Genomic DNA, 15934 nt, shown 5'->3' with positions numbered 1-15934 from the left:
AGTGGCCAGCGTAAATATGCAGCTAAGATACGACGGCGTAGGAGACTTACGCCAGTGGTATCTTAGCAACAGAGAAGCGTATCTCAATTTGAGCATACGCTTAAAGATACGACGGAGCGGACTCGGACTTACGATGGCGTATCTACTGATACGCCGTCGTAAGTCTTTGTGAATCTAGCTATTAGTATTTGTGAATAATTTACTGAAGGTAGATAGAGACTGTTACTTAAAAGCCACATAATCCCATAATTCTACTGGTCTATACCATGAGGTGTGAGAGACAGCCCAGTATCCATATTTCTTCTGCAGACATGCACCTTCTCCAGAGGACTCCACACCTATTCAGCTGCAATTCTAATGTCAGCCTATGGAAACATCGCTGGTATGTTCATATCCCTTCCCCTAGTTAGACTAGTGTGTTAGGACTGTTTATTTTGTATATTGTGTATACTGATTGTATGTTATTTCTTTTTTTCAGTTTTACTCTAACTTCCCTGCAATAAAAATTGAAAAAAGGACCTTACGCCTGCCTCAATGAATTGTTAAAGCGGGGTTCCGGGCATAATTACTTTTTTTTTGCAAGCTAAAAATAATCACATTAAATAGTCCCTAAAACATATTAATAGCTCCCCAATTGTTCCAGAAATCATTGCAAACACTTGCCTTATATCCTCCAGCTCATGTTGTGGCCATATCCATCATATGTGTGGGCATTTGAAGCCCAATTCTTATTTCTTCCTGGCTTTCATGTAGAGGTGCATGCCGGGCGATTTTTAGGCACAGTAATGCCCAGAGACTCCTGGGAAATGAGTGTCATCATTTCCCAGGAGGCAATGGGGTCTTAGGACAGGAAGTTGAACCACCTAGGACCAGGAACTAGGCAGATTACGAAATCTGCCTAGTAACAGCCAGATAGAAGTGAGTAAAAAAAAAATGTTTTACATTTTTTTTTACATTAAAGGCAAGCTGTTCATAGAAAGTTAATTTTTAGGGTGGAACTCCGCTTTAAGGGAGGAGAGTTAGCTGTCTGCCACATATAGTGAGGGCAGAACAATTGTTGTTAGCGCCTGTGGCTGGCCCACACCATGGCAGAGAAGACGACATTGTGTGTTCATTATTCATAATCTCAAATAAATCTGTCGACTTTGGCAATTTTTTTTTCCCTGTATGTCACGCTTCCCCAGTATAACGTAAGATAAATGATTGCACAACTTACCAGTCAAAAAACAGGTCATACACAAGCTCATTTTTCTTCATATGCTTCATTGTTGCGGAAGAATGTCCAAAGAGGAAGCTAAAAGTGCAAATAATTTTCTGAATGATACAGATGTATTTCTAGTTATAATTGCAGTGTTTACTTTATCTGAAGGACATTTAGGCTGCATTCACACCTGAGCGTAGGTCGGTCGGTCGTTTTTTCCGGCGTTTTTTTCCAGCATTTGGTCGCGCGTATTCATGCTTATTTGCGCATTTGCATACAGCGTCGTCCGACGTTTTTGTACTTCGACGTTTTTTATTTTAGCCAATAGGAAAAATGATCATCTTTTCATCACTTGTTGCTATGTTGGTAGATTTTTTTAATCTTCTGCCAGGGTGAAATGTTCTATTGATTAAAGCGATAAAACGCCCGTAGCAAACGCTCGTTGTCGCGCTAGTCGCTTGGATCGAACGTTTCCATTACTTTCTATGGGAGATAGAAACGCTCAAAAACGCCCAAACCGCCCGATTCGGAACTTGTTTGAGCTTTAGGCGTTCGGCGTCAGGCGTTTTGGAGTGGAGATGTGAACCATCTCCATAGGGAATAATTTTTTTTATTTCCCCTCTAGCGTTTTTGAGCGTCGCGCTTCAGGAGACAAAACGCTCAGGTGTGAGTGCAGCCTAAGGCTGGGTTTACACCAAAGCACGCTCCAGCTCACAGCAGTCTGGTGCGTCTCCATTCATCGTTTGAGGTCCTATTTCATCCCAAATTTTGGGCTGAAATGGACCAAAAGACGCACAGGGCTCCTGTGCAATTCGCACCGGAGCCTCTGCGCACATGTGTGAACCAGCTCCATAGAAAGACAGTCACAGACTCCTGCTATGCAAATTGCGTGCGGGGAAACCTGCATCCAATTCGCAATAGGGTGAACCCAGTCTTAGGCCCCGTTCACACATGAGCGATTTTCTGCTTGAAGCTTGTAGCTCTAAAACGCACAATAAGCCAAATCCTATTAATTTCAATGGCCCCTGTTCACTTCTGAGCATTCTGTCAAATGAAGCAAAACGCCTGTCAGGCTGGGTTCACACTACGGTTTTCCCGTCCGTCAGCCGCATACGATTTCAGTATTGAAAACGTACGGGCCCGGACGGGAAAACGTATAGATAGACAATGCATTGCAAATCGTATGCACTCAGATGCATCCGGGTGCGTACGATTTGCTGGCAAAACGTTTTTTAAACGTACGCAAAACCGTGTTCAACCACGGTTTTGCGGTCGTTTTTAAAACAGTATGGCAAACGCATACGTTTTCCTTTAACATTAATGTCAATGGAAAACGCACATATGTGCGGTTCCATACGTTCCCGTCCGTTTCAGCCGCATACGGTTTTTCATATAAATCGTATGCGGCTGACGGACGGGAAAACCGTAGTGTGAACCCAGCCTTACTCAAAAAAGTACACAAGTTTCTTTTTGGCCTCATAGATAACTCAAACAGCAGCTCTCCACCCCTAATTTCCTCTCCCTCTCCTCCCCCTAGTGCTTTCTATTAGCTAAACAAAAATTCCTGAAGCTATTAAAAATTATTCTAAAAAGCTGCAAAAACTGTTAAAAAAATGCCTTGAAAAAAACGCCAGTAAATTGCTACGCTCAGAAGTGAATGGAGCCTAATTCTCTAGGGTGTTAGAATAAAAAATATATATAATGTTTGGGGGTTCTAATTAGAGGGAAGGAGATGGCAGTGAAAACAGTGAAAAACACATTAGAACTGCTGTTTTGCTACATGTAATGTAATGTAATGTAACCTGTAATGCCAACGGCCACCACAAGATGGCGCAAGATCACAGAAGGAAGCTGAGGCCTGCAGAAGGCCGCAAAGCCGTGGCCCCAATTGCCGGCCCACGCCGGCCGGTAATTGAGGCCGCGGCTTTGCGACCTTCTGCAGGCCTCAGCTTCCTTCTGTGAAGGCCGCAAAGCTGCGGCCTCAATTACCGGCGGGCGCGCCCCACGCTGTCCGGTAATTGAGTCCGCGGTTTTGCAGCATTCTGCAGGCTTAAGCTTCCCCAGGCGCCAGGTCACAATTTCTTGTTGCAATTGCGACCGGGCGCCCGGATTTTGTCGAGGCCTGTTTTATTATATCTTTTCATGTAACAACACCGAAGAAATTACACTTTGCTACAATGTAAAGTAATGAGTGTACAGCTTGTATAACAGTGTAAATTTGCTGTTCCCTCAAAATAACTCAACACACAGCCATTATGTCTAAACCACTGGCAACAAAAGTGAGTACACCCCTAATTGAAAATGTCCAAATTGAGCCCAAAGTGTCAAACATTTGCGTGGCCACCATTATTTTCCAACACTGCCTTAACCCTCTTGGGCATGAAAAAATAGGGAAAGAGAGACTACCTGAGAGTAAATCCTAGAAACCCTTGCCACATCCCAAAATTTGGAAAGGATGCCTCAGGGATTAGGCGGGCAAGGGAAAAGTATACCTTGATGTAGGAGAAAAATAGTACCATAGAATATATAAAAAGAGTATACATTTTATTAGACATGCAAGTATACAAAAATCACACCTAAAAACATTATTTTCCAGCACTGCCTTAACCCTCTTGGGCATGGAGTTCACCAGAGCTTCACAGGTGGCCACTGGAGTCCTCTTCCCCTCCTCCATGATGACATCACAGAGCTGGTGGATGTTAGAGGCCTTGTGCTTCTCCACCTTCCGTTTTGAGGATGCCCCACAGATGCTTAATAGGGTTTAGGTCTGGAGACATGCTTGGCCAGTCCATCACCTTTACCCTCAGCTGCAGCGCCACCCCCTCTCGCATGAATGTATGTTATTGGTTGGTTGCCAGCTGCCTTGTCTATTCATATAACCGGACGTGGGACGCCGGTTACTCGAATAGCGGCAGCTGGTTGGCTGAGGGGAACTGCCTATCAAAGCCAGCGGGTCTGATAGGCTTTTCTCCGGCTCTCAGATGTCTATACTCAGATGTCTATACTCGGAGCGCAAGCAATCTGCGCTCCTTGCATAAGACAAACGCCGTTTCAGCCAATCAGGTTCCCGGATTCTGGTTTTCAGGAACCCGATTGGCTGAAGCTTCACAACAGCGGCAGAAGACATCGAGGGAGGACATGGAATCCTCAGGTAAGTGCTTTTTACAGGGAAAGGGGCACAGTGACATCATGGGGCACAGTGGTGACAAAGGGCACAGAGGTGACAATTGGCACAGTGGCATCATGGGGCACAGTGGTGACAAAGGGCACAGAGGTGACAATTGGCACAGTGGCATCATGGGGCACAGTGGTGAGTGACAATGGGCACAGTGGCATCATGGGGCACAGTGGTGCCAAAGGGCACGGAGGTGACAATGGGCACAGTGGCATAATGGGGCACAGTGGTGACAAAGGGCACAGAGGTGACAATTGGCACAGTGGCATCATGGGGCACAGTGGTGAGTGACAATGGGCACAGTGGCATCATGGGGCACAGTGGTGACAAAGGGCACAGAGGTGACAATTGGCACAGTGGCATCATGGGGCACAGTGGTGACAAAGGGCACAGAGGTGACAATTGGCACAGTGGCATCATGGGGCACAGTGGTGAGTGACAATGGGCACAGTGGCATTATGGGGCACAGTGGTGACAAAGGGCACAGAGGTGACAATTGGCACAGTGGCATCATGGGGCACAGTGGTGACAAAGGGCACAGAGGTGACAATTGGCACAGTGGCATCATGGGGCACAGTGGTGAGTGACAATGGGCACAGTGGCATCATGGGGCACAGTGGTGACAATTAAAGGGCACAGTGGTGACAATTGGCACAGTGGCAACAATTGAGGGGCACAGTGGCAACAATTGAGGGGCACAGTGGCTGCGTTTGATGGCATGGCACAGTGGTGGCAATTGATGGAACAGTGGCTGCGTTTGATGGCATGGCACAGTGACTGCGTTTGATGGCATGGCACAGTGGTGACAACTGATGGCACAGTAGCTGCGTTTGATGGCATGGCACAGTGGTGACAATTGATGGCACAGTTGCTGTGTTGCATGGCACAGTGGTGACAATTGATGGCACAGTTGCTGTTTGATGGCATGGCACAGTGGTGACAATTGATGGCACAGTGACTGCATTTGATGGCATGGCACAGTGGTGACAATTGATGGCACAGTGACTGCATTTGATGGCATGGCACAGCGGTGACAATTGATGGCACAGTGACTGCATTTGATGGCATGGCACACTGGTGACAATTGATGGCACAGTTGCTGTGTTGCATTGCACAGTGGTGACAATTGATGGCACAGTGGCTGCATTTGGTGGCATGGCACAGTGGCTGCGTTTGATGGCACAGTGGCTGCATGTGATGGGCACAGTGAGGCTGCAATTTTTTTTTTTTTTCGTTTGCGCCTCCCCAAAAATTTTGAGCACCAGCCGCCACTGGAGGGGATCATGCTCTGCTTCAGTATGTCACAGTACATGTTGGCATTCATGGTTTCCTCAATGAACTGTAGCTCCCCAGTGCCGGCAGCACTCATACAGCCCCAGACCATGACACTCCCACCACCATGCTTGACTGCAGGCAAGACACACTTGTCTTTGTTCTCCTCACCTGGTTGCTGCCACACACTCTTGACACCATCTGAACCAAATAAGTTTATCTTGGTCTCATCAGACCACAGGACATTGTTCCAGTAATCATGTCTTTAGTCTGCTTGTCTTCAGCAAACTGTTTGTGGGCTTTCTTGTGCATCATCTTTAGAAGAGGCTTCCTTCTGGGATGCCAGCCTTGCAGACCAATTTGATGCAGTGTGCGGCGTATGGTCTGAGCACTGACAGGCTGACAGCCCACCCCTTCAACCTCTGCAGCAATGCTGGCAGCACTCATCCGTCTATTTCCCAAAGACAACCTCTGGATATGACGCTGAGCACGTGTGCTCAACTTCTTTGGTTGACCTTGGCGAGGCCTGTTTGGAGTGGAACCTGTCCTGTTAACCTCTTACCGAATGCCTAACGTCTAAAGACATCTTTGGCTTTGTGGTAGTATATCTGAATGATGCCTGCATCTACAGGCATCATTTAGATATTGCCGTTTTCAGCCGGTGTTTCCCTACACCATAAGAATGATCATAGCGGCTGTTCCGCCGTTTGTTCGTTCTTATGGGCGGTGAGAGGGGACGCCCCCCCCCTGCCGCCCTCCGGTGCTTCTACCGACTCACCTGTGCGATTGGCGAGTTGGAGAACGGATCCGCCGGCCCCGGTTTGTCTGATCGCTTCAGGTTTGCGATAGTCTGGGGCGAACCATGATTTTTTGGTTCGGGATTTTATGCTCTATGAGAGATATTACCCAAACATATCTATGGGGTTTTTATATTATAGTGTATATTTTTATATATCTTACATTTTTTTATATTATGATTTTTTATATTAAATATTTTTATATTATAAAAATTTATAGATTTTGGGGCAGATTCACAAGAGATACACTGAGATACGCTACGCCGCCGTACCTTACTGCAGTTTGGTTAGAATCCATAAATATTTTGCGCCGTAAGTTACGGCGGCGTAGTCTATCTCTCGCGGCGTAACGGCGCGTAATTCAAATCAGCGAGTAGGGGGCGTGTTTCATTTAAATGAAGCGCGTCCCCGCGCCGAACGAACTGCGCATGCTCTGTTCCTAATTTCCCGGCGTGCATTGCGCTAAATGACGTCGCAAGGACGTCATTGTTTTGACGTGGACGTAAAATATGTCCATCCCGATTCACGGGCGACTTACGCAAACGAAAAAAAAATTCTAATTATACGCGGGAACGACGGCCATACTTAACATTGCGTACGCCACCAAATAGCAGCTTTAACTATATACGCTGAAAAAAGCCGTCTAGAGACGACGTAAAAGAATGCGTCGGCCGCTCGTACGTTCGTGGATCGTCGGAAATAGCTCATTTGCATACTCGACACGGAAAACGACGTGAACGCCACCCAGCGGACGCCGAAGAATTGCATCTTAGATCCGAAGGCGTACGAAGACGTACGCCTGTCGGATCTAACCCAGATGCCGTCGTATCTTGTTTTGAGGATTCAAAACAAAGATACGACGCGGGAAATTTGAAAGTACGCCGGCGTATCAGTAGATACGCCGGCGTACTCGCTTTGTGGATCTGCCCCTTTATATGATTTATATTCTATCAATCAAATCTATTTTTAAACTTTTATATCATCTAATAGCTATCTAGAGTATGATACACTACTTATGTTGATTGAGGTGTACTATACGGGGAAGTATAGATACTGATATCATACTTACCCTCTTTTATTACTGGTTTATTATTACATCTACTCATTTTATTAAATTAGTTGTCATATCCTGAAGTTCCTATGAATTTCAACACAGATATGGAATATTTCTGTATTGTGTGTGGACTATTACAGCTCTCCGTTTAATTCACCATGTTCCGAGGAGCTGGTGTAGGAGAAATACTATTACTCATAGGATCTAAATCTCTGTTCTCCAAGAAAAAGGTGGAATAACCAATAGCTACATTTCCACCAAAACAGTCTGTTATGGACTACAAGAAAATGGCGGAGGATCTATTTCCGTTTTTTACTATATATCAATGTCGTCTCGATAACCAATCAGGTTCCCCTGATGAAGTCACGAGGCACGTGACGTAACGACCTTTGGATGGGGATTACGCAAGACTGTCGTAAGCCGGAAGCAATCGGAGGAGACGTAAGACGGTGCTGCGAACGCCGCGTCTTGTTATCTTTTATGCATCTACTTTTTATCTATATGTAAGAGTCCATTTTGCTACATAATAAAGCTCACCCACTTTTTAACGATATTACACCATTGGAGGCTTCCTTTTATTCACATAGGAGGATAACACTATTTAGGACATTTTCATTTTTTTGACCACATCAGTGACCACCTGTCACTCCACATTACCTAGTGTGTTTTGTATGATATCACTACATTTTATTTATGTGTATTCAAACCATTTAGTAGTTTCTAACTACTGTCTTGAGCGCTTATCACTTTTTATTGTATGTAACCAGTAAAAAAAATTAAAGCGTCGCCCATGGGGATTTTTAAGTACCGAAGTTTGGCGCCATTCCACGAGCGTGTGCAATTTTGAAGCGTGACATGTTGGGTATCTATTTACTCGGCGTAACTTTATCTTTCAGATTATGCAAAAAAATTGGGCTAACTATACAGTTTCTTTTTTTTAACATTAAACTGTTTTTTTCCCAAAAAAACATGTTTGAAAAATTGCTGCACAAATACAGTGCAAGATAAAAAGTTTCAATGACCTCCATTGTATTCTCTAGGGTCTCTGCTAAAAAAAACATATATAATGTTTGGGTGTTCTGTGTAATTTTCTATCAAAAAAATTATGGGCCAGATCCTCATAGCGAGTACGCCGTCGTATCTACTGATACGCCGGCGTACTTTCAAATTACCCGCGTCGTTACTTTAGTTTGAATCCTCATACGACGGCATCTGGGTTCGATCCGACAGGCGTACGCCTTCGGATCGTAGATGCAATACTTTGGCGTCCACTGGGTGGAGTTCGCGTTGTTTTCCGCGTCGGGTATGCAAATTTGCTTTTTCCGACGATCCACGAAGGTACGCGCGGCCGTCGCATTCTCTTACGTCGTCTCTAGTCGGCTTTTCCCGGCGTATAGTTAAAGCTCCTATTTTGCGGCGTATAGATAGACTTGCCATGTTAAGTATGGCCGTCGTTCCCGCGTCGAAATTTGAATTATTTTTTTTTGCGTAAGTCACGTCTAAGTTCAAAAAATTACGTCGTTGCGACGTCATTTCGCGCAAAGCACGGCGGGAAATTTCGAAACGGGGCGTGGGGACGCGCTTCATTTATATGAATCACGCCCCCTAATCGCCGATTTTAATTCCCCCGCCAGAAATACACTACGCCGCCGTGACTTTCGGCGTGCAATCTTTCAGGATTCGAACCAAAGCTGAAAAAGTTACGGCGGCGTAGCGTATCTCTGATACGCTGCGCCGATCCATTTCTATGTGGATCTGGCCCTATGATTTTTACATCTAGGAGTGAACTGTCAGAATTGGCTTGGTTGTCAAGTGGTTAAACCGCTGTATGGTCTTGGCCACCGTGCTGCAGCTCCGTTTCAGGGTCTTATAGCCTAGGCCAGTGATGGCGAACCTTGGCACCCCAGATGTTTTGGAACTACATTTCCCATGATGCTCATGCACTCTATAGGGTAGTTGAGCATCATGGGAAATGTAGTTCCAAAACATCTGGGGTGCCAAGGTTCGCCATCACTGGCCTAGGCCATCTTTCCGTAGAGCAACAATTATTTTTTTCAGATCCTCAGAGATGCCATGTTGAACTTCCAGTGACCAGTATGAGAGAGTGAGAGCGATAACACCAAATTTAACACACCTGCTCCCCATTCACACCTGAGACCTTGTAACACTAACGAGTCACATGACACCAGAGAGGGAAAATGGCAGATTTTTTACCCAATTTGGACATTTTCACTTAGGGGTGTACTCACTTTTGTTGCTAGTGGTTTAGACATTAATGGCTGTGTGTTGAGTTATTTTGAGGGGACAGCAAATTGACACTGCTATACAAGCTGTACACTCACTACTTTACATTGTAGCAAAGTGTCATTTCTTCAGTGTTGTTGCATGAAAAGATAGAATAAAAGGGGTGTACTCACTTTTGTGAGATACTGTATGTTAAAATAAGTTCCACTTACCTGCTTCTGGGGGGTCCAGGAATGTGGTCATATTTCCTGTGTATGTAGAATACATATCCACAGAATAGGATAAAGGACACGGAGGCCAGGGATAGCAGAAGAGCAAATATCCAGAAAACAAGAGCCCACATTGTCGCCGAGAAGCTGCAGACGCCTTCAGGTTCTCAGCAACATATTTTACTTCCAAGCCGGCTGCAGAATATAGGACAAAGGGCAGCGCCAAACTCTATATCCTGGATATGTACAACCTCCCTCAGACTGGGGCCTCTACAATAATACGAGGGCTGTGCAGTGCAGAGTGCAATATGAGAAACCTGAATGACGGCATTTTATAGCTCTATTGCATGATAAAGGATTTAAAGTGACAATAAACAAAAAAAAATATTCTATTCAAGTAAATATTCTTAACTCCAAAAAAGTCCCCTTTGTTGCTCTCAGTCTCCTCCAAATTCTTCTTTTTTTTTGCCGCTGTGATCTGACTCCCTGAATTCATCGGAAATTCCCAACCGTGGGGCAGATCCACAAAGAAAGTACGCCGGCGTATCTACTGATACGCCGGCGTAATTTCAAATTTCCCACGTCGTATCTTTGTTTTGAATCCTCAAAACAAGATACGACGGCATCTGGGTTAGATCCGACAGGCGTACGTCTTCGGATCGTAGATGCAATTCTTCGGCGTCCTCTGGGTGGCATTCCCATCGTAATCCGCATCGAGTATGCAAATTAGCTATTTCCGACGATCCACGAACGTACGAGCGGCTGTCGCATTCTTTTAAGTCGCTTCCGTTCGGCTTTTTTCGGCGTATAGTTAAAGCTGCTATTTGGTGGCGTACGCAATGTTAAGTATGGCCGTCGTTCCCGCGTCAAATTTGAATTTTTTTTATTTCGTTTGCGTAAGTCGTCCGTGAATGGAGCTGGACGTAATTTACGTCCTTGTCAAAACCAATGACGTCCTTGCGACGTCATTTAGTGCAATGCACGGCGGAAAATTTAGGGACGGCGCATGCGCAGTTCGTTCGGTGCGGGGACGCGCTTCATTTAAATGAAACACGCCCCCTACTCGCCGCATTTGAATTCCGCGCCGTTATGCCGCGAGAGATACACTACGCCGCCGTAACTTACGGCGCAAATTCTTTCTGGATTCAAACCAAAGCCGGGTAAGTTACGGCGGCGTAGCGTATCTCAGATACGCTGCGCGGGTGCAGATCTATGTGGATCTCCCCCCGTGTGTATGTCCCATCGGAGTAATTCCATTGGATATTCCGAGGAATTCCTTTGGAGTTTAGATAGAGAACATGGGCCAGATTCAGAAAGACTTACGCTGACGTATCTACTGATACGCCGTCGTAAGTCCAAATGTGCGCCGTCGTATCTATGCGCTGATTCTCAAAATCAGATACGCCTTAATCGTGGCAAGATACGACCGACGTAAGTCTCCTACGCCGTCGTATCTTGGGTGCATATTTACACTGGGCGCTAGGGGCGCTTCCATTGATTTATGCGTCGAATATGCAAATATTCGTAAGGCGTACGTCCGGCGTAAAGATAAACCACCGAATAGTTGGTCTAAGTCGTGTAGGGTATGGACGTTGGAACTGCTGTGGATTTTACGTTCTTTGCGTAAGTCGTACGTGAATAGGGCTTATTGCTGTAAAAATGACAATGGTCCCAAAATGGTGTTAAAAGTGTGCGATTTGTCCGCAATAATGTCGCAGTCACGATAAAAATCGCAGATCGCCACCATTACTAGTAAAAAAAAAAATGTTTTTTATAAAAATGCCATAAAACTATCCCCTATTTTTGTAGACGCTATAACTTTTGCGCAAACCAATCAATAAACGCTTATTGCGATTTTTTATTTTTTTTACCAAAAATATGTAGAAGAATACATATCGGTCTAAACTGAGGAAAAAAAAATTTTTTATATGTTTTTTGGGGATATTTATTATAGCAAAAAGTAAAAAATATAGAATTTTTTTCAAAATTGTTGCTATATTTTTGTTTATAGCAAAAAATAAAAATCGCAGAGGTGATCAAATACCAACCAAAAGAAAGCTCTATTTGTGGGGAAAAAATTACGTAAATTTTGTTTGGGAGCCACGTCGCACGGCCGCGAAATTGTCAGTTAAAGTGACGCAGCGCCGAAAACGCAAAAAGTGCCCAGCGAAATGGTCCGGGGCTGAAGTGGTTAAATACACTAACAAATTAAAGCCAAACTGCAGCTCACGTGTTATAATCAGTTGCAGAAAACAGTTTTGCTCCTTTTTGATTGGCTCCTATGAGTCCCCACGCCGTGCATATTATTTTGCTGTTTATATATTTGGTAAGTTCTCTGCATTGTGTACAGCTTTTGACAACATTTGCAGAGCTGGTACTATCTGCCTTTTGCTGGAGTTAAAACCTTGCAGGCAGCATATGGGTTACAAATATACAATGCAGAGTCATACAAGTTTTTCAAACTGCGCTGACCCTGTATTATCGAAGAGGCCTTTGTCTGAACAAGGTTGGGCAACTCCGGGTGAATCAAGTTTGTTGCTGTGTAATTATAGACAGAAACTAGTGCTACTATGAACCCAAAGGTGTGGCCACCACTGTAAGGAATATTCTTGGGATTACAGGCTGCATGCTCACAATATCACAAATATCATGAAAGAAAATATACACCGACCTAAAAATGGCAGAAAATTGGCCACGGCAATACATATCCAATGGATTAAATTAAAATGATAACAAATTCAAATTGCGTACTCTACTTAGGCTTATGCCGCGTAAACACAATCGGAAACTCCGGCAAGAAAAGTGCGACGTGAGCTTTTGGTCGTGAATTCTGACCGTGTGTACGCTCCAACGGAATTTTTCTGTTGGAATTTCTGCCAAGAAATATTTGAGAGCTGGTGCTCAAATTTTCCTACGGGAAAAGTTCTTGTCTGAAATTCCGATCGTCTGTATGCAATTTCGACGGAGAAAAATCCTACGCATGCTCGGAATCAAGTCGACGCATGCTAGGAAGCATTGAACTTCATTTTTCTCGGCTCGTCGTAGTGTTGTCTGTCGCCGCGTTCTTGACGGTCGGAATTTTGGTGTGACCGTGCGTATGCAAGACAAGTTTGAGCCAAAATTCCGTCTGAAAAAAATCCACAGTTTTCTTGTCGGAATTTCCGATCGTGTGTATGCGGCATTAGTCACAGGACTCAAGCCAGATAACAACAGAGTCTTTCAAATACAAGTTCACCCTTGATTCAAAGGTGACAAATCACGTAACAGTGCCAGCGACAAGGGTGGGTGGGTGCTTGCTGTCCTGAGGTTGTCAGAATAGGCTCGCCAGGTAATGCCCACATTGTACCCACCTTAATTCATTCCACTGACCACCAATGTAAGGGGCATTCTTTCAACAATGATGCGTATAGGTAAACAAGTATGGCAAACGTCACATAACTACATACATTGTATATACTCATGGTTGGCAACCCATCAGTAGCTTGCCAACATCGCCTTTAATTAATGCAACCTTTCTCAACCTTTTTACCCCCTGGGAATCCCTGAAATTAATTTTAGGTCTCAGAACTCCTGCTAAAATGTATTAAAAAAGGGGTCAGTGAGAAGAATGTTCCCATGCATTGGTGGTCAATTGAAAAAAATGCCCCTTACATTGGTAGTCAATGGAATAAATGCCCCTTACATTAGTGGTCTATGAAAAGAATATCCACATTGGTGATCATCAGTGGGAAAAAATGCTCCTTACATTGGTGGTCAGTGGAAAGAATGCCCTTTACATTGATTATTAATGGAAAAAAATGCTGCTTACATTGGGGGTCCATGTAAAGAATGTTCCTTATATTGATGGTCAATGGAAATAATGCTACTTACATGCTACTTACATTAGTGGTCTATGAAAAGAATATCCACATTGGTGGTCACTGGAAAGAATGCACTTTATATTGGTGGTCCATGGAAAGAATGTCTCTTACATTGGGGATCAATGGAAATAATACCCCTTACATTGGGGATCAATGGAAATAATACCCCTTACATTGGGGATCAATGGAAATAATACCCCTTACATTGGGGATCAATGGAAATAATACCCCTTACATTGGCTGAACGCGAAGACAAATTTAAAACACAAAAGGTAATACAGATTTGAAATCATTATTACATCAGTAAATGCTTTTTTTCTTCAATAGTTGTTGTTTTTGTTTTGTTTTTACTAAAAATGCAGCAATTAGAAAAAAAAAACATCCATGCACAATGCCTAAAAGTACAAAGGGAAGAATTACAAAACAAAAATACACACAGATGAGCATATGGTAGTTTTCACACAAATGCTTCACTGTGGCCCTTGAAGAGATACCTTGTAACAAGCAGTGTAAGTATCTGAATTTGATCCGGTATTAGCATCTTGACTACTAGTATATAACAAACCCATATCTACATGCTCTGCCTATCAACAAATACATTTAAAAATATATAGCTCTCTATGCATCTTCAGTTTGGGTTCTCTTCATTTTACCACAAATCTGCCTATGTGGGTAAGGGGTGCCCATAGATAAAACAAACTGCAGCTTTGACTGAAGTTGAATGATGCCCTTGCTATATAGGTGTAGGCAATTTATGTACCTCCTGTAGCCTGGTTGAAAAATTCCCACAGATAGAATCATCCCACCCTGCCTTGTTGCTGGGACATTGCTAAGGTTCAGTCCCAGCTGCTACTGCTCACTCCAGCCCTCACAGGAATGATCTCCCAAACCCTGGCACATGTGTGGTCCACTATCTCCTCTGTCATAGCATCACTAAGCTCAAAGCTACAGCAACTGGGAGAGAAGAGTGCATGCAAAGGAGTCTGATTTAGCTGGGAGCGTCTTAGCAACATCCTAGCAACAAGGCAGGACAGGATTATGCCATCTCTGGGAGTTTTTTGGCCAGGCTTCCAGAAGTACATACAGTGCCGATCCTGACCTCCCTGGGGCCCTAAGCAAAATGACATGTCACAGTAAAGTTGAGAAGTGGCGGGGGGGGGCGCATGTACATATACGTCCACAGAATGGCACGTACAGGCAGATGGGCGTATATGTACGTCCCTGCCTTTCCGCGGGTCGGGGGTCCGATCGGGACCCCCCCCCGGTACATGCGGCAGTCGGAAATCGTCTGGGAGCGATCCGGGATGAGGGGGCGGCTATTCGTTTCTAGCCACCCCCTCGCGATCGCTCCCCGGAGCTGAAGAACGGGGAGAGCCATATGTAAACACGGCTTCCCCGTGCTTCACTGTGGCGGCGCATCGATCGTGTCATCCCTTTATAGGGGAGACACAATCGATGATGTCAGACCTACAGCCACACCCCCCTACAGTTGTAAACAGACACTAGGTGAAATATAACTCCTTCAGCGCCCCCTGTGGTTAACTCCCAAACGGCAACTGTCATTTTCACAATAAACAATGCAATTTAAATGCATTTTTTGCTGTGAAAATGACAATGGTCCCAAAAATGTGTCAAAATTGTCCGAAGAGTCCGCCATAATGTCGCAGTCACGAAAAAAATCGCTGATCGCCGCCATTAGTAATAAAAAAAAAAAAATTATAAAAATGCAATAAAACTATCCCCTATTTTGTAAATGCTATAAATTTTGCGCAAACCAACCGATAAACGCTTATTGTGATTTTTTTTTTACCAGAAACATGTAGAAGAATACGTATCGGCCTAAAATGAGGAAAAAATATGTTTTTTTATATATTTTTGGGGGATATTTTTTATAGAAAAAAGTAAAAAATATTGCATTTTTTTCAAAACTGTCGCTCTATTTTTGTTTATAGCGCAAAAAATAAAAACCGCAGAGGTGATCAAATACCGCCAAAAGAAATCTCTATTTGTGGGAAAAAAAGGACATCAATTTTGTTTGGGAGCCACGTCGCACGACCACGCAATTGTCTGTTAAAGCGACGCAGTGCCGAATCGCAAAACCTGGCCTGGGCCTTTAGCTGCA

General features: G+C 44.3%; 1 protein-coding gene across 2 annotated transcripts in view; it reads right to left on the bottom strand.

The window, feature by feature from the left end:
- The window catches only part of LOC120920898 (cholesterol 24-hydroxylase-like), a 34317-nt gene extending 24088 nt beyond the window's left edge, over window positions 1-10229 (bottom strand). The window contains exons 1-2 of one of the 2 annotated variants that reach the window (XM_040333314.1): window positions 9956-10229; window positions 1217-1294 (exon numbers count right to left, since the gene is read on the bottom strand). In XM_040333314.1, the coding sequence (XP_040189248.1) occupies window positions 1217-1294; window positions 9956-10086 (209 nt within the window). In that variant the 5' untranslated portion in view covers window positions 10087-10229. The remainder of the gene's footprint in view (window positions 1-1216; window positions 1295-9955) is intronic. The other variant, XM_040333315.1, reaches the window with a different exon arrangement.
- Window positions 10230-15934: the final 5705 nt, after the last annotated feature.

Source organism: Rana temporaria, chromosome 13 (genome assembly GCF_905171775.1).
Source record: "Rana temporaria chromosome 13, aRanTem1.1, whole genome shotgun sequence".
NCBI classification, from domain to species: domain Eukaryota; kingdom Metazoa; phylum Chordata; class Amphibia; order Anura; family Ranidae; genus Rana; species Rana temporaria.
This window is presented reverse-complemented; position numbering and strand designations above follow the sequence as displayed.